This window comes from Manduca sexta, chromosome 4 (assembly GCF_014839805.1).
Source record: "Manduca sexta isolate Smith_Timp_Sample1 chromosome 4, JHU_Msex_v1.0, whole genome shotgun sequence".
NCBI lineage: Eukaryota > Metazoa > Arthropoda > Insecta > Lepidoptera > Sphingidae > Manduca > Manduca sexta.
Window position 1 is genome coordinate 7,925,181 of NC_051118.1, and position 23,825 is coordinate 7,949,005.

At 35.7% G+C, this 23,825-nt stretch overlaps 1 protein-coding gene and 1 non-coding gene across 2 annotated transcripts in view; one reads left to right on the top strand and one right to left on the bottom strand.

Annotated features, from left to right (window-relative positions):
• LOC115449956 (facilitated trehalose transporter Tret1) overlaps positions 1 to 7,462 on the bottom strand; it is a 45,900-nt gene extending 38,438 nt beyond the window's left edge. The window contains exon 1 of the mRNA XM_037442781.1: positions 7,147 to 7,462. Coding sequence (XP_037298678.1) covers positions 7,147 to 7,231 — 85 coding nt within the window. The 5' untranslated portion in view covers positions 7,232 to 7,462. The remainder of the gene's footprint in view (positions 1 to 7,146) is intronic.
• Positions 7,463 to 16,939: 9,477 nt separating this feature from the next.
• Trnar-ucg lies at positions 16,940 to 17,012 on the top strand. Its single transcript has one exon. It is a non-coding gene; the product is annotated as a tRNA-Arg (tRNA).
• The last annotated feature ends 6,813 nt before the right edge of the window (positions 17,013 to 23,825 follow it).

Below are 23,825 nucleotides of genomic sequence, written 5' to 3' on the forward strand. Positions count from 1 at the left end.
ATTTGAAGGACATTGTAGCAAGTGTAACTATTGGACATAATAAGACTTAACATTTCATGTCTCAGGATGGCGAGCGCAGTGGAATATCTATATATATAAAAATGAATCCCTATTTCCCTTGGTCACGCCATCACGCGTGAACGGCTGGACCGATTTCTCTATTTTTCTGTTGTATTTGTTATTGTCAGGAGAAGGTTCTTATGAAAGATAAAAATCAAAAAATTGTGCAGAAAATTAGAAAACTTAAGACAACTTAACGACAATATTAATTTTACAAACTGTCAGTGATTTGAAATAACTGTCAGCGATCGACAGAATGCGCGCGTGCATACATAGTTAAGACAGGACAACGTCTGTCGGGTCAGCTAGTCATACAATACTTTGTTATTCAAGGTGTTGGATGGTGTTTCTACTGTTTATGGGCGGTCGTATCGCTTACCATCAGGCGAACGGCAAGTTTGTCTCGTCATTCAAAACAATAAACAAGATCGAAAAAACCGATTGGGGTTATTTATCGAAAGTGACTAAACGAAAATGAATTTCCATATGTCAAATGTCAGGATTATTATAGCGAAGTACTTACATAACCTCACGCACAATTTTTCACGAGTAGACAGGGTTGTATCATATTGTATTTTTAGTTAACTTATGGTTTGTTTAAGTAACACGCTTTCGTGGTACTAGTTAAACTTGTCACTTAACTGAGCTCGGAATGGGTTAAGTAGTTAACGGTGTTTCCAGTTTCACTTTGAGTACTGTTTCTGGCGATGCGTTTGAAGGCATACGAAGTGACCGAACCATATTCTATAATAACTTAAAAATATATAGCAAACTATAGATAATAATTTTTTCAAAGTATTTAATGATTTTTGAAACGAAAAACAATTTTTCGGATTTAATCGCGGTTTTTTTAGTTTTTTTTTTTATATCTCACAATATGAGGTCGAACCCTTACAAACCTTTTATCAGTTGACATTATTTCAATCACACTTCGAGCGGGATCGTTCTGCTCATAATCCCGTTTGGCACTCTCCTTCCGCGAATGATGCACTCGCAGAAGGAGGCCATCGCTCGCCGTAACCTCTAGCCGATCATAGCAGAAACCACGGCCGGCAGCCAGAGGTCTCCTCCGACACTAAGAGCGCTGCGTTGTAGATCCCAGGCTGGGCACTCCTCGAGAGTGTGTTGAACCGAATCACGGCCGATACCACCACAATGGCGGCACACAGTCGCCTCCTTTTTTTGAAAAACGAAATCCGTAGTTTCGGATTACGGGTCGCACTGTTACTACGAAGTGTTACGGATCCGATGACGGATTCGACGACGGATCAGATCCGTTCATCGCAATATCAGACATGGAATTTGTAAGAATTTACAGTTATAATTATTAAAACCATCTGCGAGGATAAAGTTCCACTGCTTTCTCCATAAAAATCGGGAAATTGATCCTACTAAGATAAGCTACAGAACGGATGGATCCGAAGTAATTTGGTAGTAAAGTTACGAAGTTCGTCGTTTCTTCGTTTCGACGTTCGTTTTGCGAAGTAGACCCTTTAAAACGAGCCAAAACACCCGTGATCCGTCAGCATCTGTGTCAGACGGAATGTCGATGCAATATGGCGCCTGTCAAACCAACTAAAGAAAAGCGACCTGGAGCAGAAGACCCAACATCGTTTTTGGTTTAATTGGGTATTAACCAGAAATAATTGTTAATTAATGAAGCATTCAAGTCTTTCCTATTAACAATATTTTTTACATCAACTAAAGTGATAACTCGATTATCAAAATAACTACGTAATAATGTAAAAGTATGCCAAGAGTGGGCCAGTATCGTGTGTAGAGTGTTCCGTACTTTATTATTTCCCTTGTCATTTTTTATAAGATAATTATATAATAGATAGCCATTGAATTCTTAACGTTTTTTTTTTTATCAGCGGTGGTTTGAAAGCTTAAGAAAGCGTCGCGAACGAACGGTGATTATTGTTTTTTAATATTCTTACATGTAGTAATGTTTTCAAATATCCTACTCATCTTATAAATGCGAAAGTTTGTGGGGATGGATGCATATTTGATCCTGTTTTACGAAAAAACTACCGAACGGATTTGAATGAAACTTTACAGTAATATTGGTTATACATCAGAATAACACATAGGCTACAATTTATAATGATTTTGTGTAATTTGGTTATAATATAACGATACATAATCAAGTAAGTCGGAAAAAAAAATGTATCCCGGTAAACTCCTTCACGCGGGCGAAGCCGATAGAAAAAGCTAGTAGTATATAAAAAAAATCAAAATAAAGAAAATTAAGAGTAAAAAATTATTGAAATTTAAATTATAAAAAAAGCCATTTTATACAAAAAGACAGAGATATTCTAACAAGGTTTATTTTTCTTTACGGAACCCAAAAAATTATCATAACATAACGCCCCACAGTTCAATCTATTCGGGGTCAGCGGCGATAATAAAAATGATAACAAAATGTAGTTTTATATTGCGTACGCGCAAATTTGATTTGCAAAACGAATTAGCCTATTGTTTTAAATTATGTGTTAATTGTATTATATTTTTAATTACAATCATTAGTAAAAGTTCGACGAGGTTCAAATAAAAAGAAAAAAAAAATAAGCGGTTTATAGTTTATAAATGTTATCTGTTTAATATTTAAAATTATGTTTTATCTAATAGTTTTTGCTCGCGGCTTAACCCGCGTGAAGGAGTTTTCCAGAATAAAAGTCCCACTATATATTTTTTCGACATAAAAAGCCTATAGCACCTGGATAATGTACCTTCCTATTAGTAAAACAATTTCAAAATCTGTTTAGCAGTTCCTGAGATTAGAGCGTTTCTCAGGTTTACATAGTATAGATTATATAACTATTGAATTATGATTTCCTGTTGAGGTGTTCCAAACATAAGTATAAGTGTTTAAGGAAAATGTATTGTTCATTTTCAAGTTAGCCGCATATAGGTTTAACGGCGTATCGAGGGAGGACTTGGGTTCAAATTCCAGGTTAGGACTGTCTGGAATATAAACATTATCGTCTTTTTTATTTGGTCTACACTACTGGATACAAAGGACATAATAGGTCTTAAATACTATTCACAAGGAATGGTTGCTATGTTTTTAACCTTTTACATGTAGGCACAGCATGCTTAAGTACTTTAAACTATAGTAAAGACTAGTTTTTAAATGTAATTACACATTGAAATGTTTTTTTTTTAATCAGTGATAGCCTAGTTAGTTGTGGAACGGACTGTCGAGACGAATGTCCGCAGGTTCAAATCCTAAGGGCATACACCTCTGACTTTTATAAAAAAATATGTGTGTATTCTTTGAGAATTATAGTTTGCTTTAACGGTGAAGGAAAACATCGTGAGGAAACCTGCATACCTGAGAAATTGTCTATAGGAATTTTCGAGGGTGTTCGAAGTCTACCAACCGCACTAGGCCAGCGTGGTGGACTAAGGCCTGATGCCTCTTAGTAGAGGAGGCTCGTGCCCAACAGTGGGACAGTATATAATACAGGGCTGATATTGTTATTATTTATGTTTTTTTAAACTGTTTAGTACACAAAAAAAATCATGCATGCGGTTGTAAAAAATAATTTAACTCATTCTGATTGAACCGTATTGCGCCACCCCATATTACAGTGGGACAAAGATAGGTGACACGGCAAGATCGTTAAAACAATTACTGCTAACCCTTCCAGTATTTTTTTAATACTTTGAATGACGAGACGAGCTTTCCGTTCGCCTGCTGGTAAGCGATACGACCGCCCATAAACAGTACAAACACCATCCAACACTTTGAATTACAAAGTATTGTTTCACGTCTTATGTTGTCATCATAAGACGTGAGATGTTAAGTCTTATGTCCAGTAGTTACACTGGCTACAATTTCCTTCAAACCGGAACACAACAGTGACTACACACTGATGCTTGGCGGCAGAAATAGATACTGCAGTGGTACATACCCAGGCGGACTCACATATGAGAGACCACCAGTATTAGCGCAATCAGCAATATTTACCCATTGATTACTAATCAATGTGTCTGCATTTGTTGTTCAACCTGATTATCGGTTATGCAACGTATTTCTTGTTAATTACGATAACATTATTGAAATATGATGTCTCTTTGTTGTTTCTCGTTGGTTGCAATTTTTATGTCTACATTTTATTTAGCGTAAACGATTTTTATACAATATGTCTAATATACCGCAATCTCTATTTCTGCCTGCAAGCAGCAATGTGTAGTCAGTGTTGCATTCCGGTTTGAAGGACTTGGTAGTCAGTGTAACTACTGGTCATAATAAGAGTTAACGTTGTCTCAGGATGGCGAGCGCAGTGGAATACCAAACAATACTTTGTAATTCAAGGTGTTAGATGGTGTTTCTACTGTTTATGGGCGGTCGTATCGCTTACCATCAGGCGAATGGCACACTCGTCTCGTCATTCGAAGCAATAAAAAAAAACATATGGCATCCATAGATTAATTATGCAGGAATGTAATAAGAGACAGATATGGGGTTTCCTTTCGATAGGCGGGAGTGAATGGCGTATGCCTGCTTGACCTAATTCTAAGAAAATCGATCCTTAACACCCCTTACTGTAGTGTTATTTCCTCGTGGTAGGATATATTTTATATCCGCCCGGATAGCTACTATCATACTCAAGGAGTTAAAAACCGCCATAGTGGCACACGTAAGTGTCGCGTTCCGGAATGAGCTGGTATACATCCGGTTCTAATAGGCCGGCATAATTATGTCAACTGTCAAGGGATAAATCTGTCGTCAGTTAACATTTTATTTGACCACATTCCATTTACCATCAGGCGTAGCGGGCTCACTATGCTATTTAAAAAAGTGATATCAAGTAAAATCTCTGGAGACTATCCCCCCCCCCCGCCCCGCAAAAAAAAACTCCTGCAAGCCAGGTTCGGCTCGTCCGAGCGTCGAAGCGCGCCGAGTCTGGGAGCACTAACCAGTCTTAATCCGTAACGAATCAGATAGGAGTTGGGAATATATTTATCTACTAAACAAGAGAAAAGTCAGAAAGAAGGTTACTTAATGTTTGCGTGTAAGAACTAACATCATCTCCTATAATTGAAGAAGCACGTCCCGTTGCTAATTGTACAAATGCTACATTGTATTTATTATATGCCGTGTACCCGTTGGAGGTCCTTAAATAAATAAATAAATCTGTAAATAGGTAGATGATAAATAACTATAATTCCAGAACTAGATATGCTCACGGCTGCATCCGCATGGAATTCAGTGTGTCACAAAGTTTTTCCCACGTAAATCCCGACCCGCGAGAATTTCAACCACGCGACCTCTTCAACAGTAATCGTTATATTTCAGTCAATTTACATAAAACCGTAATGTACTATTAACCTAAACCTTCTTCAAGAATTGCACTATATCTTAGTAAAAACCGTACAAAAATCCGTTCCGTAGATTTTGAGAAAATCTATCACATACCCACAGACAGCTTTTGGGGACTTTGTTTTGTAATATGTATAGATAGATAAATATGTAATAAAAATATACAATATTCTTATTTTAACTATTAAGTTACATTACAATAATCAATTGATCAGAATTCTTAGTTACATAATATTTTCCTAACATATAGGAACCTATGTAGTTATAATTTTACTTAGGTATTAAGACCAAAATATGGATTTACAGTATATTTAGTCATTACTAGATATTACATAGCATATAAAAATTAAATGACTGTAAGGTTTGTTGATTAAATTAGTTTTTATTATCTGAACAATGTATTTTTTATACAAAAATAACAAATTGTTATTGTAGATAAATAACTACAATAGCAATTTGAAAAGTTAAAGGGAATCAAAATTTACTATAAAATAAATGTAATACACTTACACTTTATAGTCCGTAAAAGTTCGGTGGACAGGGCTGTAATTAGCCTCTTATAACACAAATGGACCGAATTATTATTCAATGCTGGATTATTGCCAGAAATGATTAATCAGATAATAATATGAGTTTGTTTTTATAATTTTAACATGTTGAAATTATTCAACCCAAACAAAAAGACATTCAAAGCCCAGACAAAAAGAGATGAAAATTATTTTTTCTATTTATATCTAATCTTCTTTGACTATTTGTCGAATTGCAAAGATGCACGTCATGCTTTATAACCAAAAGTTCGTGTTGTTGCTAGTTGCTAATGTTAATGGCCAATCGTGTCTCCCATTTTGTTTCGACATTAATTTATAAAAAAAACACCGAGCGGTGAAGCTCTTTGAGTCTACACTATTTAGATGCAACGCAAATAATCAAATAGGATCTCAGAATAAATACTTAATCGAATTAATAGTATGGCCCCTCCCAGATTCCCTAAATCCGGCCCTGGCATATAACTGCCACTATTACCTTGAAAATCATGCTGAAACTGAAAAATAGTGTGATGCAACACCCGGAATTAGTACAGAGTTGCGATAATGTATTTAGGGAACAGAAAAGGGATAGTAATATAATTCCCGATGAGAAAGAGCGGGATGGACATATCAAACATTGAATTCAGTTTTTGATACTTGCGCGTAATTAAAAATGCTTTGATACTTTCTTTTATTGTAGGCGTTCGTGTTTTTAACGGATTTCTTTTCAAGTTCATGAATTGAGTCAGAATTTTCAGTTTTTTTTTTTATTTACGTTTGCATGGACTAATGGATTTTTTTAGCTAATTATGTTAAAATCTAAAACAAAATATAAACTTAAATTATTTTGGCACACATTATAGCATTGGTAAGTCCAATCACATGTATAAATTATGTGCCAGTTACATTTATTTCAAAATAAAAAATGACTGTCATGAATTGAATAAAAGGGGCTACGTATTTTTTTTATGATGAAAAAATGTGTCCGTATAATGAGACAGATTAAAGAGATTCTTGTAGATAAATTGTTGCTCCCGTTGGCAATTTAAGATTTAACAGTATGTTATCATCATCGTCTTTGTTTGTATAATTTAATATAATCTAAAAAAATAATCGCAAAAGTAGGTCAAACTCTCAACTTTACAATTTTAATAAATACATAGTGAGTTGATTTGCGTGTCTTACTATTAATGTTTTCATGTTGGCTCATTTATTAAATAAACTTACCAATAATGGACATTATCACTTGGTGATGTTTGCTTCCTTTTTTTTCTTCAGTCGGAGAATTTACGTTATACGCTTTGTTCACCATTTTGAATTAGTTTATCACACCACAAATAAAAAAGAAACACTAAAACACGTCAATAAATATTTGTTCTTAATTTAAATTGTATTAGCACAAAAAAGTTTTTATATAAAAATATATTTTTTTTTAAATTATAGAATTTAAAATTCGAATTGTCGTATTAATTTGCGTCGCGCCGGCCGGAGTGCCGCAAGCGTGATCGCGCGCGTTCGATACGACCGCACACTGCGTGTTTAGAGATTTCCCGCTCTTTTATATACGCTCAGGGGATGAATTTATTCCTTGGAACTATGATAATATACGTAAATTATTTTGTTTACTAACAGTGGACGTTAATGTACAGTTTACGTCAATCAAAATTTAATTATGCGGTATTTTTTGGCTGTACGTGGTTTTCAGTCATGCGGATATGAAATAAAAAAGATGGTGATTATTGCTCTTGAGACAAAAATGATTTAAAAAGTAAAAAAAAAAATATGCAATTATTAATAGTTATTGCCAGTTTTACAAACTAAAATCTAAAATAAGTTATAACAGTTGCGATATTGCTCTTTCTGTACTGAGCTTATTGGAACAATATGATAGATAATTATATCAATAATTAAAAATTTAATAAAAGGTATAGCTAGATTAATGATCATAAGTTTTAAGAATTAACCTCCTTATGTATAAAACTCAAGCGGGAAGTAGTTTTTATATTGGAAAAAAAAAGTAATTCTATTTCGAAAATGGAATACAAAACGGTTCTTTTTTTTTATATGGCAATTGTTGTACATTATGCCAATGTCAAACGGTTCTTCTAATAAAAAAAGATGCAAGTAATAATCTCAAGTATATATAGTTAAGGACTGTAAACCTCATTCTTAAAGTTAAAAACTATATAATTAACAGAAATAGAAAAGGTTTACTACGACTCAAAATATTTTTTATTCCATATTTAAATGTTAGTGTTAGGACATAATGTAAATGAATACTTTCTTACATTATACTTGTATTGTGCATTACCTGACTACACTTGTGGATGTCTGTGGAATATTCTTCGAATGGGGTCCCTAGCCATTGCAAAATCTGTCAATATTTTTTTAGGTAACAACAATAAGACGATTTTTGTGTGCAAAAGCTCTCTGTAAAATAGCCTGAACGTCAATATATAAATTATATTACTTCTTATCTAAAAAATTTCAAATATTTCGCACCATAACTAGACCAATTTTCCTCGTGCACGTATCATCCTTATAGGACATAAAAGTTGCCTCGTCTGAACACGGCGAGAGAATTTTTGCCCGCGTTGATAGTCAAAGCCCAAGACTTCACTAGTGGTAGGTCTCTCATATTTAAGAGCCCGGCTGGGTAGCTACCACTGTAATGTCTATTTCTGCCGCCAGGCAACAGTGTGTCGCCACTGTTGTGTTTCGGTTTGAAGGCCATTGTAGCTAGTGTAACTACTGGACATAATAATACTTAACATCTCATGTCTCAGGATGGCGAGGGCCCTGGAATACCTACCAAAAAAAAAATGTAATTCAAGGTGTTGCTTTATGGGCGGTTGTATCAATTACCATCAGGCGAACGCTAAGCTCGTCGTGTCATTGAAAGCAATTAGAAAAGAAAAAAGAACTTGCTGCAAGGCAATCCGTCTAATTGAGGCTTAAGACGAGTTAGTTACCTAAAAAAAGCATGAAGTTACGTATTTTATAATTTAATACCGATATTGGGCATGGGAGACAGAGCATACGGCCATCGGACGACAGCTGCGGTAGAGGTCTCGGTCATAGGGCGCGCAAGTCTGACGTATACGTTAAGTGAGTATTTCATTGACATAATATATCGCATCTCGATCTACACGGCGATCAACTCAAAAAATCACTTTTTTCACAAAAGGTGATAAACCATTGACGTATATTCTATAGACCTGAACGTCCATATAAACTATTCGTTCAAAATCTGAACTAAAATGGAAACCAAAACGTACCAAAACAACAAATAATTTTAATTATTTGACTATTTTTTTTTCAAATCCAGGTTTATAATTAGACTCGAGTTATTATATCATGAGCGCCACTCCGTACACAACCACAAGCTGTCAATATTGACCATACTAAAGTCAGTTTGAATGGATAGCAGTTCAATTCAGTTGAACACAGTGAATGTTCGAAACGTCAAATCTAGTACGTAGTACATATAATTCGATGTGAAAACCTGATTACCATGTCCCCGTGCGTTCTGAATTGACCAATGCTTTAGCAAGTAGAACAAATATGTTTTAGAAATCTTGTGTTTTAATCATAGGATTGAGCACTCCCCAGCTAATATTGACTGCAAATAGCAATATTCCTGTTTTTGGTGAGGGGGGAGTAGGGCTTGGTCGTTCAACAAAAGAGGCTTCTAGCGTCATCTATCAATGAATAGTAGAGATATTTTTGAATTTGCTTTATTGGTAGGTAGTGAGTATTAGAATTCGATGGTATAAGTGAAAAGGGAGATTTTTGAATTAGCTCTCTTTTAATTTAGATCCGCATTATGTATTTACTAGATTTGGCGTTCCGAACACTCACTGTGTTCAACTGAAGTGTACTGCAATCCGGCATTGATTGCTATTTTACTTATACTCTATTTAAAGCGCTTTAGCACTGCATGTTTAAAATTTGGTTAGACGATTGCTGTTTAACGCTGCAGCGAACTTTAGTTATAACTCCAGATTTTGAACAAATAGTTTATATCGTTCGTGTCTATAGAATATACGTCAATGGTGTGTTTATAGTTAATTAGCAATTTGTTTAACGGCGAAAGGAAATATAGTTAAGATCATAACTGAATGCCTTGATGGCATAGTTGTGTTACGGTAAGACTGCGGTACTGAGGTTTCGAGTTCGATCGCCGGGTGTGGTAATATTGGATTTTTTAATATCAACGCGGAGTCCGGAATTTGTCGATATGGTAATAAGCTCACCCCCTATCATGGGACGGAATACACAAGTCAGAAGGTGGGTAACAATTGCTTCTCTGCCTACCTCTTCGGGGATAAAATGTGTGGATATATCATAACGTTAGTTGATCATGGTAATAGAAATGGATTATGGTAAACGTATAAATGTCTTTTTTATGGGGGCACGCGAGATCACGCATTAAACCCAAAGGGAGTTTCAAAAATATCGACAAAATACCAATCAAAAGTACAGGGGGGGAGGGGGGGCTGTTGTATTACAAAAAATTATGGATTTACAATTTTCGACAATTAGCATGCCCTCAAAAAAGAAGTGACAAAAAAGCCTGTAGATACTTACTAGCTTTTGCTCGTGGCTTTGCCTATTTCAGAATTCAGATATATATAAAACAGTCTATGTCCTTTTTTGTAGTTCAAAATTATTCCGTACCAAATTTCATCAAAATCAGTCAAGTAATTTAGTTTTTAAGACAGATCGCATGCCTGTCTATGTCCGAGGTCCGATCAGGAGGAAAATGTGCTAGAAAAAATCCTTATAAATGACTTGACCTAGAACTCAAATCCAGGACTACTAAGTCAACAACCCATCTGTAAGAACAAGGGGGCGATGTAAATCTTCTTATTACCTTGTTACTATATATAAACTCCATTGAACTGTATTTTAAAACTTTTACTGTTATCACTTTCTTTCAAAACTTTCTTTACGTGAAACTATTTATTTGAAGTCATAAATGTACCTTTGATTAATATATTAATTAATTACATTAATCATTATTTAAATTTTTTTATTACTTAGCTTTTTTACTACTAGCGCCATCTTGTTAATAGTTGATGTAAATAAAAAAGTGGAATTTACTTTGTAATATCAGTATTATAGCTATTTGTCACATCGGGGTGGAACATGGCCGAAATGGTTTTTAAATTTCGAATTTTTCGAAACGGTTTAGTATATATGGATTGCAATTTAATTTTATTTGAAACGGTGTTTAGTTTTAGGCGCTTATGGATTTAACGGTTAAAACAATTCTTTCATTTGTTATAAATGGTTGATTGATGTTGTTCAAAGTTGCATTATTGTCGAAGTAGATTTTTTCTTCATTCTACTATAGTGAATTAATGATAGTGAAGTGTAATCCAAAGACATTGTCGACCAGTAAGTTCGTCAACCATTATATTCCTTGAATATCGCCACGAACCCGTGAAGCATCTGAATATTTGCCGGCAAACATAACAGCTATATTGACATTTACGTGTGTCACGGGAATATAACCTTATATACTACATAATAAGGTTATTTTTCCGTGACACGCGTAATGTCATGTAGTTGGATTCAGAATACTGAACGAAAATCCAATATGACTGCCTGACCCGGGATTCGACCCCGAGACCTGAGAGCACGCTAACACAACTACTCCACCGACATAGTCTTAACAACCTACCGATATCAAATATCGATGTAACATCGTTTTGATGCCAATATAACATAAAAAAATACCAATTTCGTTTACTTGGACGACACACTTATTCCAGTTATTAAGGTTCAAAATCCAATGTCATGACCCGATTTTAAAAATTTCTATGGGACTAATCTCGATTAAAAAAATAATTTTCCAAATCAGTTAATAAATGACTGAATTCTGAGGTAACAAACAAAAAAATCTAAATGAGAACCTCCTCCTTTTTTTGTAGTCGGTTAATGAAAGCACTCATTTGAACCTTTGCCCTTGTCACTTAAAAACAAACAGCAGTCGGTAAACATCGCGGACAAAAGCTAGCGATGCAAGCGCGCCTCTTTTTATTTATCAATTGTCAATACTTGAAGGTAGGGTTGCCTACAAATTGTAGAATAAATTATTATTAGCGACGAAAATAAACAGCAATGAAATACGCCTTTTTAACCACTATAAAGAGAAAATTTGAACTATGACCATAGATATTAGACATTGTAAGATTTTTTTCCTTCAATGGTAAAAGGGCAAAGGTATGATAGGGTCTCAGAAATATTAATAAGTCACCTCTAAAGCCCACTTTTTACTTAATACAAAAAATATTATTAATATATGAGTGGCAACCCTACCTCAAGATGCTGGCAGTAAGGTCGCGAGCGGGGATTCCTACAATGACTAACGTTTTTCAGTCAATACGCGTATTAACAGTCCATTGTGTTCCAATTTTGAACACTGTTTAAATACAAAACAGCTACACAAATTTGAAAAAAGAACCTGTTCCGAATTCTTTGTTTACAAGTTTGTTTATTTTTTTTATAGTAAATGGCATACGTCATTCTAGCAAGCACGATTGTTCAAATTTAATTAAAAAGTTTATAACATAATTACATAAAAAAAATATATATAATTTTTAAATGTTATTATGTTTTTTTTTTAAATGGGTTTTGTTAGTATCTTATCAATTTGTTGTACGATGTTACGTCATTTAAAAAAACATCAAATAACGTTAATAAAAAGTCGACCGCGTTGTCCAGAAAAACATTATTTTTTGGATTTCGGAAACAGACTTCTAAGCCGAGTCTTTTAGGTTATAGTCTAGATTTCAAAAACTACTGAACTACAGTTATATTTAGCTTATCACAGCAATAAAGAAGTTAAACATTGATTGCAAAACAAGAATTTCGGGTTGACGACACCGAAAATGAGTATGTTACGTACATAGTATGCCTTTATCTCCTAATGGGTAGGGAAAGGTTACTATACCATATTATCCAGGAAAAAATAAAGAATGCCTTTAAAAATCCTTTCTTCGGGAATTATTTACATAATTAAAAATAACTCAGTCACAGCTCGGACTCAGGAACTTGGCGGTGTGTTACCTCCGTGCCTCGGAAAACACGTAAAGCCGTTGGTCCTGCGCCTGATCTCTCTCCGGTCATGTCGGTTCGCCGTCTCACCGGACTATGAGAGTGAAGGAACAGAGAGTGCTTGTGTATTCCGCATATACTAGTGTACTATAATATCTCCAGCGTACCTGGCTGATCTGCGTTGAGATTGGCACTCCACTTACCAGTGCTGTGGGGTCGCTTTCTCGTGCCCACATAAAAAAAAAAACCACAAACGAGGAATCAAAGATGCTAATATTGTGCTCACCAGTCCACACGAACGACTTTATATAATACTAGTTGACCCGACAGACGTTTTCCCGTCTTAACTATGAATTTGCAGCGCGCATTCTGTCAATCGCTGACTGTTATTTCAAACAATTGACAGTTATATAGAATTAATATTTTCGTTAAGTTTTCTAATTTTCCGCGCAAATTTTTGAATTCTTTCTTTCATAAGAACCTTCTGACAATAACAAACACAACAAAAAAAAATATGAAATCGGTCCAGCCGTTCACGCGTGATGGCGTGACCAAGGGAAATCGGGATTCATTTTTATATATATAGATTATTATAAATTCTGTATAAACCTTTATAAAGACGGTTATATAAACAGCATATTGGTAGAGAACAAAGACTAAAAGCTTATCAGAGGGCGCTATACTTCAAGACCTTCGCAGGTCGACGGCCTATTTGACCGGGGACGGCCCAATGGATACCCCAAAAGTACACTTAATAAGGTACTCGACTTCATTACAAACGTTACAAAACTCGATAGTAAAATTGTTGTGATTTGGTGAGTCAACTGAGGCTTATGCTCTTTGTCGATGTAAACTCGTAACGCCTCCATGTTACGACATCTTCCTGAAATGATTGTGGAATGGTAGTCTGTATGCCAAGTTATAAGCGGCGATAGCCTAGTTGGGTGTTGAACGCACTGCCAAGACGAATGTCCGTAGATTCAAAACCCAAGGGCACACACCACTGCCTTTTCTAAGTTTTATGTGTGTACTCTTTGTGAATTATCGCTTGCTTTAACGGTGAAGGGAAACATCGTGAGGAAACCTGCACATCTGAGAAGTTTTCTATAGGAATTTCGAAGGTGTGTGAAGTCTACCAATCCGCACTAGGCCAGCGTGGTGGACTAAGGCCTAATCCCTCTCAGTAGTAGAGGAGGCCCGTGCTCAGCAGTGGGCAAATATATAATACAGGGCTGATATTGTTATTTATTATTATTATATGCCAATTTCTATAGTCTGAAACGCGACGCGGTGCGTTACGTGTTTATCACGTACTGTCAAAATAAAGTGTGGCATAGATAATAAGAGGGATGACTTATACAAGAGGGACGGCAGAGACTAAATGCATAAGACCGAGCTCTGTGGCGTACCTGGGACAGACCTATGTCCAGCAATGGACTGCAACGGACTGATGATAGAGAATAAGACGCCTGGATGAAGGAATCAGATTTTTATTTTAAAAAATACATATTGTCTTCATTCCCGAGGAGGTAGGCATCATCCAGGACACCCATTTATCGCTAAATATGTCACATGATGTGATGGGAGCGAGCCTACCGCCATATAGGACACAAATTCCAGACTTCGGGCTGTTATGTGCATTAACCCATTTTTTGAATTACGAATAAAAACATGAAGATATTATATTAGCGTATGCATATTGTGAAAGACATAGCTAGAATGATTTCTTATGTTTATTTATTTATTTATTATGGGATAACAAACAGCTGCACAACGAAATTTACAAACAGGTTGTTACTGTATCAACGTTTACTTAAGTGTACAACAATGTTATCCACAGTTTACTACAAAGAAAACAAGTTGCCGTAGATTGATACAAAATTAAAAAGGAAGGAAATATAAATATCAAAAAGCAAACGCGAATTAAAATTGTTAGACATTAAAATAAAACTATTTACGGATTGTATTAAAGACTTTGCAGGCTTCATAGTCCTCCCCGTGACTGTGAAATAACCGCGAAAAAATCCGTTTGATTTCCAGACATAGGTAGTTGTCTATCGGAGTCTTCTGCTTTGTCTACTTCCATCAAGCAACAGTGTGCGTTACGTTCCGTTTCACATAGAAGCCAGTGCAACAGATCTCGACTGTAATCAAAGTAATTGCATTAATTACAAACACTCTACGCAAGACCTCTTGTTATCAGTCAAATGATAAGAGTTGCGAGATTTATCACTAATTACTTTATAGGGAATACCCGATTACATTCAGAGAGGTCGGGGTCAGTCTTATGATAGAAAGAAGGAAAAGGGACTGGGGATTTTGATTTACAAAATCTATACATATTATAAAACAAAGTCCCCTTTTCTGTCTATATGTTATATTTTATCAAAATCTGAACGGATTTTTATGAAATTTAGTATGGAGATAGTGTAAGACCCTGGGAAGGTTATACGCTACTGTATCCCGGGAAAATATATAGCGGGATTTTTATCCCGGAAAACTGATTCACGCGGGCGAAGCAGCAAGCAAAAGCTAGTTAATAATAATAACTTATCGGTTAGCTGATGTTATTTTCAATTTAGTTTATGGTTAAATAAGATTGATTTTTTAATCATCATCAGCTTGGAGTCTGGAATTGTATCTAGTATATGCCTATAGACGCTTCGAGACACAAGATAGCTCGGGAAATGTGTATGATTACCTGGAAACGTTTAATTACCTGGAAAGGGAAAGGCGTGATGCTATGCAGTGGCGAAGGGTGTTGTTTTTCGAAAAGAAAGTCGACTTTACCTTAGGTACTAATATGTATAATAATTATTATTATTCTTTGTTTTGACGTATCATAAGTGCAACTTTGTTCGCCTACGTGATTAATAAAGTTTTTTTTTTTTAATCCGTTTACAAATAATTCTAATGACAAAAAAAATTACATGAAAGGGAAGGTGGCAGGAATTGGGGTATTATGAACCTTTCGCCACTGATGCTGAGTACAGGGTCATTTTGACATTGCGTTACTAAATGAAACCACATACTCGACTTTCCCTTTGCTGACATTTTGCCAAAAATCATCCTTTAATAACAAATACTTTCACGAAAAATCCTGGTTTTCAGTTTTCACATTTTTTGATCCTTTTGTAGTTTAATGCGATTATGACGTGTGCGTGAGTGTATTTCTGTCTGAAAGTATGATGTTACCGCTGCAACGAATTCTCTTACAGTAGTCATGATGGTATTAGGGCGCGTAAAATTAAAATTACTTTTTATTAATATTTATTTTGTTCGAAACATACACTTTTTTATTTTACATATACGGCTCAAGTAACTTATTGTAAAGTGTTATTTCCAAGTAGATAAGTATGTGGTTTCATTTAGTAACGCGATGTCATAATGACCCTGTATTATCATCATCATCGTCTTTGCTCATTCCCCCTTAATGTGTGCCAAGCTGTTCTGTCTTGGGTTGTCGTTTCGTGTTTAATTTGCTTCAATTTTTTGGTCATATGTTATAGTGTATATTTCTATGGCGTAGGCTGGTCAATGCGAAACGTAACACTATGTGAACTATACAGTCCATTAATAATTATCATGGGAATCATGTTTGTGCTGACTTTTAATGAAAGATATGGGGATTAGGAAGGGTTCTTTAAGTTTTCAAGAACTCAAAACATTTTGGAGTTGTTAATATCAAACATGTTTTCTTCCTTCACACGTTCGTTGTTTCTAAGTATTGTTTTGTGCTCAGTTTCAGCCCGAAGTCTGGAATTTATCTGATAAGGCGATAGACCCTTAGAATTGAAGTAAACACATCATCAAAAGTGGGTGTTCTAGTTGCACTGCCTATCTCTTTGGGGAAGAAGGCGTGATGTGAGTTTGTTTTTTTTGTTTTGTTTCCAAACTTCGTTACGTAACTCGATTGGAGGCGAAAGCCTTCCCTCCCTGTTCAAAGAATCGATATGACCGTGTGGCCTAATGGATAAGGCGTCGGACTTCGGATCCGAAGATTGCAGGTTCGAGTCCTGTCACGGTCGAAATTGCTTTTTGATATTTTTATTTTGCTTAAAATTTATTTCTTAAAACGTAAGTGTGCCTTTATGTCGCTACAGTAAGTACGTTTTTATGGGTGCCAAATGGGAAATGCTTATAAACATTGGTAAATATAAATAAATAAATTCAATGCCACGGGCCTACTTTATTGTTAAGAGGATATAATTATATATTACACCTGCCCTATGCCTACTGATACACGGGCTTTCTCTACAGAGATTTTGGGCTTCCGTCACCACGCTGGCCTTTGAGGGTTCCAACTACAGTATACCAACTTAGTCTTGTAAACATAACCCTCCTTTAAACAGTAGGTAAACGGATCAATACGCAGTGAGAACAAATCAATCGACGTAGTAGGTCGCTCGATAAATTGGTTCATTCTATATTAAAATGATTCTCAGTGGTTCTCAACCGCAATTATTCATATCGTATTTTTAAACTTCTCATGAGGCTAGCTGTTGCTGCTGTTAGCTTAGTAACAGATATATTAAAACAATAACAAAAATAGAGAAATTTCATGATTCCTGAGTGGGTTGTGCAGTCATATGAAAATTTAAATAAATTTATTCCTTATTTTACGAGCCTATAAATGAACTGCTCTAAATAACAATAAAATTAACAATAAACAAATTGTTTTTTTTTTCTCTCTTCTATCTTTATCATGTACTGTAAGTCTTTACCCTAAACTGATTGAAAAGAGCAACACCAGAGTTTCTCGCCCGTTCTTCTCTGGTGGTAGAGTTAATATTGACGGAATCTAAATAATGGATAACATTTTACAGATTCAAATAAATCATTTCATTTAATTTCAATATTCAATTAAAATCTTACATCGATATAAAATAAAATAATACAGGTATACCGGATATCCAGTTCCAACAGGCCGGCATAATTATGTCGACTGTTATGGGGTAATCATTTCTCGTCAATCGACATTCTATTGGACCTCATTTACCATCAGATGTGGTCAGGTCATATAGTCTTGCCCGTGTATAAAAAATACATAAATATAAAACACAAATCAAAAAGACGGTTTTTGGAGTCGGTCTTTTTAGATTGCCTTAATGGCGTCTTATTGTACGTTAGGATTTCGTTTCTAAGGGTCTTGGGTCCTTAAGTCTACTAAAGTGACCTCTGGTTCTTCTGCTCAGTATCAAACCGAGGTCTGCAAATCGCCTGTTACGGTAATACTCGCCTCCTATTATCATGGGATGGAATATACGGTTTGAATTTAGGGAATTATTTGCCTTTCTGCCTACCCTTTTGGGGTCAAAAGTGTGTAATCAATACCAGGGTATTTAAAGCGCCCTCTAATTATGTTATGGTTTAGCCGGTTTTTAACTCTGGGAAAAATTTCTAAACGTGTTTACCAAATAATTTAACATCCACTCAAAAGATGGAGTGACGAGCGGATATCGGCCAAACTAGAATATACGTCAGTGGGCCAGACATTCTATATGACATTTGTTTTTTTTTATATTTTTCGTTAAACAATAGTTATAATTTTTTTATGTCAATGTCCATTGTAAGAAATGTTTAATTCATATCAGATACTAGTTGACCCGACAGACGTTGTCCCATCTTAATTATGAATTTGCTGCGCGATTTCTGTCAATCGCTGAAATTAACTTTTCTTAAATATTCTAACATTCCGCTCAACTTCCTCAATTTTTTCTTTCATAAGATTCTTCTCCTGACAATAATAAACACAACAAAAAAAAAAAACTGTAATCGGTCCAGCCGCTCACGCGTGATGGCGTGACCAAGGGATATAGGGATTCATTATATATATTTAGATTATTTAATATAAAATAAGATTTACTCGCGGTTCTGCATGCGACTTCCTTTTCCGATAAAGGTAACCTATCTCAATCAGGGATATTTGTTTTATATTGCCCGATGGCAAATTGAGTGGGTTCCAATAGAATATCGACTGACTACAGATGATTATCCCTCGACAGTCGACACAATTTCGCCAGCCTGTGGAGCTGGATATATACAGACTGATTACGGAATGCAACGCACTAGGGCCACTATGGCGGGTTTTAACACCTTGTGTACAGTGGTCGCTATCCGGATATAAAATATCCTACCACCAGCAAATACATCCTGTTATTAAAAAATCGTATTGACCTGCGGAAAATATTAAACAGTTCACAAGTTTAAGAATCCCGCGCAAATCAATTCAATACTGGTCAGCGGCGGTATGTTAATTGCAAACATGTGTGTGATGGTATAAACCCATACGAGTAGTGTCCTTATTGATGTTTACTTACAATATACGACCTAAATAATTTTAAATCCGTCGCAGGAATAGACAAATAGGGTATTTGACTTTTTATAACTTTTATCAAATATGTACGTCGTGTAAATTGAAAAACAGAAGACATTGAAATTTGATGAAAAATCCACAAGTTATTAGCCATTGAAATTTGCCAGTAGGGGTGAGTGTCAAAAAACAGAAAAGAGACGAAATACTTGCTTGTGACGTCAGCGGGCATTACGATGCGTGAAAGAAAGAGATGGAGTGATATTCTTCTTCTTCTTCTTTTTTTAATAGATAGAGTAGATTCAAGAGGAAGGTTTATACGTATAATATTAACATACATTAAATAGTCAGCATTGCACCCGTGCGAAGCCGGGGCGGGTCGCTAGTTTATTAATAATGCGTGTGTCGTCAAAGTATTATATTAAAAATTAAATATTGAAAGTACTGAAATAAAATTTATGCATTGAAAAAAATTATAAAAAAACATTACGTTTAACAATTTTAATTATTGGTCCACCTAGGTCCTGTTCCTAACCCGAGGAAGGGCTTATGACCCCATGACCCTGCCTCTGGATATAATATATTATAGTCATTTCTTTCAGTGCTAATCAGCTAATCAGCTCTGTATTATATACTGTCCCAATGCTGGGCACGGGCCTCCTCTACTACTGAGAGGAATCAGGCCTTAGTCCACCACGCTGGCCTAGTGCGGATTAGTAGACTTCACACACCCTCAAAATTCCTATAGAGAACTTCTCAGGTATGCAGATTTCCTCACGATGTTTTCCTTCAACGTTAAGCAGGCGATAATTCACAAAGAATACACACATAATTTTAGAAAAGTCAGAGGTTCCTTTGGGATTTGAACCTGCGAACATTTGCCTTGGCAGTCCGTTTCATACCCAACTAAGCTATCGTTGCTACAGATCTGATCGTAAACTGTTTGCTAAAAGTCCATCACACCTAAATTAAAAGGCCGCGGGCACCTAAATCAAAAAGCTGCATGTTAAAGCACTGAATTTGCCGGCCTTTAACTGAACGCGCAAAGATAAGTTGAAACCAAACTGACAGGGGATTAACGTCAGCCCGTCTAGTTATTTACCTTTAAACCGCAATATAAGTGGAAATATTAAGTATATAAAAAACTCTGTAGTAACCAATGCGCATGGAAATAAGGAAAATTCTAATCATTTTCCTTATCTATTATCGATGCTTTATTGTATATTGGCTAGTAACATGTCGTTCAAACAGGCCGGTATGTTGACTAAGGGTCATCATCATCAGTCGATACAGGACTCTACTCCAATGTACAGTGGGGCCACTTTACCATGCCAGAAAAAATAAAGGCTGTATAAATCAATTAAAAAATAACGTGGTGGTAATTAAAAAGTGGCGATAGTCTAGTGGAACGGACTGTCGATACGAATAGCCGTAGATTCAAAACCCAAGGGCACGCACCTCTGACTTCTTTATTTATGTGTGTCTTTGTGAATTATCGCTTTCTTTGACAATGAACGAAAACATCGTGAAGAAAATCTGCATTCTTGAGAAATTCTTTATGTGAATTTTGAGTGTGTGTGAAGTATACCAATCCGCACTAAGCCAGCGTAGTAGACTAAAGCCTAATCCCTCTCAGTAGTAGAGGAGGCCCGTGCTCAGCGGTGGGCAAGTATATAATACAGGGCTGATATTATCAGTCTTAATTATAAACTTGTTTTAGCATAATACATGGTTAAGAATTGCTTAAATAGCTGTCAAAACATCACCGGTTCCTAGTTAAACCTTATAAAGAGACAATATGGCGGGTTTTGACTTACAGCTGATCGAGTAAATTTGTGTTTAAACTAAGCATAGCTTTGCGAATTTTTAATAAGTAAGACTGTATATAACAATTAACACTCCATGCAAGGCAATTGTCTATAATGTTTATATAATCGACTGCCTCGATGACTTAGTTGTATTACGGTACGAATACAACTGAAGTCTCGGGTTTGATCCCCGGGTCGGACAAAGTGATTTTTGGTTTTGCTACTCAGTATTCGGAGTCTAAATTTGTGGCTGTAGGATCGCCCCCTATCTCATCATGGGATGGAATACAAAGCACGTAGTTATGTTGATTGTCGAGGAGTAATCATCTCTCGTCAGTCGACATTCTATTGGAATCTACTCCACTTATCATCAGGTGTAGTTGGGTCAATATGAAAGGCCAGTGTACAAAAATAAGTAATAGCAACTGATGCGCCTCTGCCTACTCCTCGTGTATAAAAGGCGTGAGTGTGTGGAGTAATCTTTATAAGTTTGTCGTGCGTCATTTTCCAAGAATATTCATGTTATAAAATAGTTGATTAATAACTCTGATAATCTTAATAGAATTATTGGAATGATACGTTTGTTACAAGATATATTTATACTCTGAATATTTTTTGCCCAGTGTAACAATAGGATGGTGACATAAAAAAAATTGCAGGCTTCGGCATCAAGGAGCTACATAATGGTAAAGGACATTGTTCTGTGCCCATACATAATTCGCCCCGGAACCAAGAGCAATGGAAAAATGTTCTAAGTATTTTGTACATCGAGGTCTCAAAAAAAAACTCAGTATTTAACGAGAATGATTTCCCTAGTCAGCCGACGTTCTTATTAATACGGGACAAGCAGCGGATTTTTTTTACTGCTTTGAATGATGAGACGAGCTTGCCGTTCGTCTGATGGTAAGCGATACGACCGCCCATAAACAGTAGGGACACCATCCAACATCTTGAATAACAAAGTATTGGTTGGAATTCTACTGCGCTCGCCATTCTGAGACATGAGATGTTTAGTCTGATTATGTCCAGTAGTAACAGTGGCTACAATGTTCTTCAAACCGGAACACCATATAGCTGATTGGCGGTAGAAATAGACATTTCGGTGGTACCTACCCAGGCGGACTCTCACATATGAGATACCTACCACCATTAGGAAGATATACTCATGGATAGCATTACGGATAGCTAAATATTTTTTATCCAAAATTTTTATAACCATTTGAACACAAATCAATGAGGAGTTAGCGATTGAGTCAATGTAATTTTTCGACTTAACGTTATTAATGACCTGTCTTGAGATAATCTTTCTTTAAAAACTGAGTTTTTTTACGGACTCAATTCACTGCACCATGCTTGCCATCAGGTAAGCGGAATAAATTTGATGATTACATAAGTTGCTCAAGTCCTTTTTCGGAAATTAAGCGTACTTCATACGTTTATTAAAATCGGACAGTCAGATACTTTCGGACCCCTACATATTATAAAACAAAGTCCCCCGCCGCTTCTGTCTGAACGCGATAATCATACGGCACCCGAACGTCCTAATTAAATATTTGTATTAACAAAATAATTTATTTGAACCTGTAAAATGTTACATTTAGATTCCGTCAATATTAACTCTACCACCAGTTCGGAAAGCTGTTCTCACCAGAGAAGAACGGGCAAGAAACTCTGGTGTTACTTTTAAAATCAGTTTAAGGTATAAAATTACGTGCATGATACAGAATAAGTATGTTTTTATTGTTTAGAGCAATTCGTTCATATACTCGCAAAATACATAATAAAATTTTCAAATTCCCAAACGAATGCACAACTTTCGGAATAATGAAATGATTGATTTGAGATTGATTGAAAATTTTCATTGGGAACTTTGATATAAAACAATAACGAAACAAACAGAAGAAAATAAAAGTAACTAAAAGAACTACTGAAAGGACATACAGCTTTAAAAAAAAAGACGGAGTGATTCTAGAAGTTGTATTTTATGTCAGTATAGACAGACAAGCTAGCGGTCCACCTGATGATAAGCCGCCACCGCTTCTCATAGACTCGGCGATGCCCGGAACTCAGACAACTCGCTACCTACCTACTCAATACTCTTTTTAAGCCTCGTTTGAAGAACAGGTCATAGCGCTCAGGGAACACCTACACAAGTATTTAATTCCAGAGTTTACATGTACGTGGTAAAAATAACGCTGGAACAGTTTATTAGACCGAAGGTTATATGAATAATTAATTAATGTTTTGTCCGACAGTAAAACTGTAGACATATGCTCTGTTACCCGAAGCCAGAGCGTGTCGCTAGTTAATATATTTATTTGGGATAATCATCATCAGCCACATAAAGTCCACTGCTGAACATAAGCCCTTCCCTAAAGATTCCAGACGGACCTGTCGAAAGCGGCCTGCATCCAACGTGTTTTTATGATTTGAGATATTAATTGTATAATAAATTTTAAAAAAATACATAAATATCGGAGATAATGGAACGACATTAGGCACAGTTTAATAAGATATTGGATAGATAATCCAAGCGCTTGTCGACAGCGCGTTTTAATTACATAAAAATATTTTGCGTGGAACGTATGATGAATAATTGTTTGCAATTTACACATACAATGCAATCTGTTGATACATAGCAACACGCCAGTGGAAAAGGGTCCATATAAATCGATTCCTACCAGCTTCCCTTTCGTAATTTATGTAAAACTCGCTTTTGA